The sequence below is a fragment of the Mandrillus leucophaeus genome, unplaced genomic scaffold (genome assembly GCF_000951045.1).
Source record: "Mandrillus leucophaeus isolate KB7577 unplaced genomic scaffold, Mleu.le_1.0 Scaffold3620, whole genome shotgun sequence".
Classification (NCBI taxonomy): domain Eukaryota; kingdom Metazoa; phylum Chordata; class Mammalia; order Primates; family Cercopithecidae; genus Mandrillus; species Mandrillus leucophaeus.
Genome location: NW_012103833.1, coordinates 9098 through 11767, shown reverse-complemented (window position 1 = coordinate 11767; position 2670 = coordinate 9098). Strand labels below are relative to the sequence as shown.

Sequence of the window (2670 nt, the reverse complement as noted above, 5' to 3'; positions counted from 1 at the left end):
CTTTAAAAAAGTAAATTATAAAAATTTAATATAGTTAACTGTTCACTGATACGTCTATTGACTTCATCATAACCTATATATTTAATTAAAAATCAAACTATGAGTGTGCAAATCAGATGCTATCAAGCAAATTGCCATCTAAGATCCGTAATTCTTTTTATATTTTAACTCAGATGAATATATAAGACTCAGAACATTTTAATGTTCCAAATTGTTCTAAAAAATAAAATTATCAGAAGCTTCCAGTTAACACAGTTCCGCTAATTCATTTCCCCACCTCTCCCCACCCCCCGCTCCCCGTGAACTACCTGTTTGTGTTGTGAGGTAGCAATCAAAGACTATGATCTTCTGTGAGGGTAGGAGCCTTAATTCTTATGCATTAGCTCTTCATATGAAGAGTATGGCCAAAAAAAAAAAAACCAGATGAGTCACCTTTCATTATTCATTGACTCTTGGTGTTTTCATAGTATGTTAAATGCCTGATTTCCACAAAAATACCAATATTTATTCTGAAAGGCAATTGTAAGTTCCAAATCGTATGTTCCAAGTAGCAGATTTTTTTTTTTTTTTTTTTGAGACAGAGTCTCGCTCTGTCGCCCAGGCTGGAGTGCAGTGGCGCGATCTCGGCTCAATGCAACCTCCGGCCCTCCAGGTTTAAGCAGTTGTCTGCCTCAGCCTCCAGAGTAGCTGGGATTACAGGCGCGTGCCACCATGCCCAGCTAATTTTTTTGTATTTTTAGTAGAGATGGGGTTTTACCATCTTGGCCAGGCTGGTCTTGAACTCCTGACCTCGCAATCTACCCGCCTCGGCCTCCCAAAGTACTGGGATTGCAGGCATGAGCCACCGCGCCCGGCCCAGGTAGTAGATATTCACAACTTCCAACATGATCTCTAGGAATAATCCGCAGTTCTAAACCCTGTTTTAGAAAAACATTTCCAGCAGTCTGTGCAAGATTTATTCCTATTCTATCATTGGTAATAACTGCACTTGTTGCAGCATGAACTTTAAATTCTTCGGCTGCAAACTTTAAGACTGCTGTGAAAGGTGTACTTTCAGGAACACAGAGTACTTTGTATGGCATCAGACATCGGGTCAGATGTCAGCATGATCTTAAAGGAAATCTTCGACATGGTGGTGCCGGGATGAATCTAGAATACACGCCAACTCTGCGGGGTAGCATGACTTCCTCCACTGTGCTGAAAATTATTCTTAAAATAATTAATTTTTTAAAGGAATAAAGCTATGTATTGTGGTGCTCATAATAGAAATATTTTATTTTTAGAAATAGAGGAAATGGGTGTGTATTTTTGTAAAGCTCTTACGTAATTCACAAAGTCATATACTATGACTAAACTGTGGTAAGTTGAAGGTGCAAATTGTAAGCCCTAGAGCTACCACTGAAGAAGTGGGAACAAAAACATATAGATAATAAACCAAAAAAGGACTTTTCCTTATGACTCCTATATTCTTCCTGTTTTTATAAAAATATTATTTGTCCTACCTGTTTTTGCTTTATAAACATGCAATAGACTTTTTCCCCATAAGTTATTGCGGTACAGGTGGTATTTGGTTACATGAGTAAGTTCTTTAGCAGTGATTTGTGAGATTTTGGTGCACATACCATCCAAGCAGTATACACTGCACTGTATTTGTTGTCTTTTAATCCCTTGTCCCCTTCCCACGCTTCCCCCAGAGTCCCCAAAGTCCACCGCATTATTATTATGCCTTTGCGCCTCATAGCTTAGTTTCCAGGTATCAGTGAGATTATACGATGTTTGGTTTTCCACTCCTGAGTTACTTCACTTGGAATAAGTCTCCAATCTCATCCAGGTCACTGCAAATGCTGTTAATTAATTCCTTTTGTGGCCGTGTAGTATTCCATCATGTGTGTGTGTGTATATATAATATGTGCTATATGATATATCTATTCCATCATATATATACATATCACATATATTCCATCATATATACATATCACATATTATATGTGATATATATGTGATTATTCCACATATATTATCCACATATATTATTCCCCATATATAATTCCACATAATATATATGGAATATATGTCATATATCACATATATATCCGTATATATGTGGAATAATCATATATATACATATCACATATTATATATATACACACACACAATGGAATACTACTGTTATATGTATATCTACAGATATCACAGTTCCTTTATCCACTCATTGATTGATGGGCATTTGGGTTGGTTTCATGATTTTGCAATTGTGAATTTTGCTGCTGTAAACATGCGTGTGCAAGTATCTTTTTCGAATAATTGACTTCTCCTCTGTATAGACACCCAGGAGTGAGACTGCTGGATCCAATGGTAATTCTACTTTTCGTTCTTTAGGAAATCTCCACACTGTTTTCCATAGTGGCTGTACTAGTTTACATTCCCACCAGCAGTGTAGAAGTGTTTCCTGTTCACCGCATCCACACCAACATCTAAAGAGTTTTTTGACTCTTTTATTATGGCCATTCTTGCAGGAGTAAGGTGGTATTGCACTTTGGTTTTGATTTGCATTTCCCTGATCGTTAGTGATGTTGAGTATTTTTTCATATGTTCATTCACCATTTGTATATCTTTCCTTGAAAATTGTCTATTCATATCCTTAGCCCACTTTCTGATGGAGTTTTTTTT

General features: G+C 36.8%; 1 protein-coding gene across 1 annotated transcript; it reads right to left on the bottom strand.

The window, feature by feature from the left end:
• Positions 1-845: 845 nt before the first annotated feature.
• On the bottom strand, positions 846-1194 carry LOC105546549 (ubiquitin-fold modifier 1-like; the record flags this gene model as incomplete). Its single annotated transcript, XM_011989779.1, has 1 exon — positions 846-1194. A coding segment is annotated over exon 1 (237 nt), but the record flags the coding sequence as incomplete, so codon positions are not given.
• Between the last annotated feature and the right edge of the window lie 1476 nt (positions 1195-2670).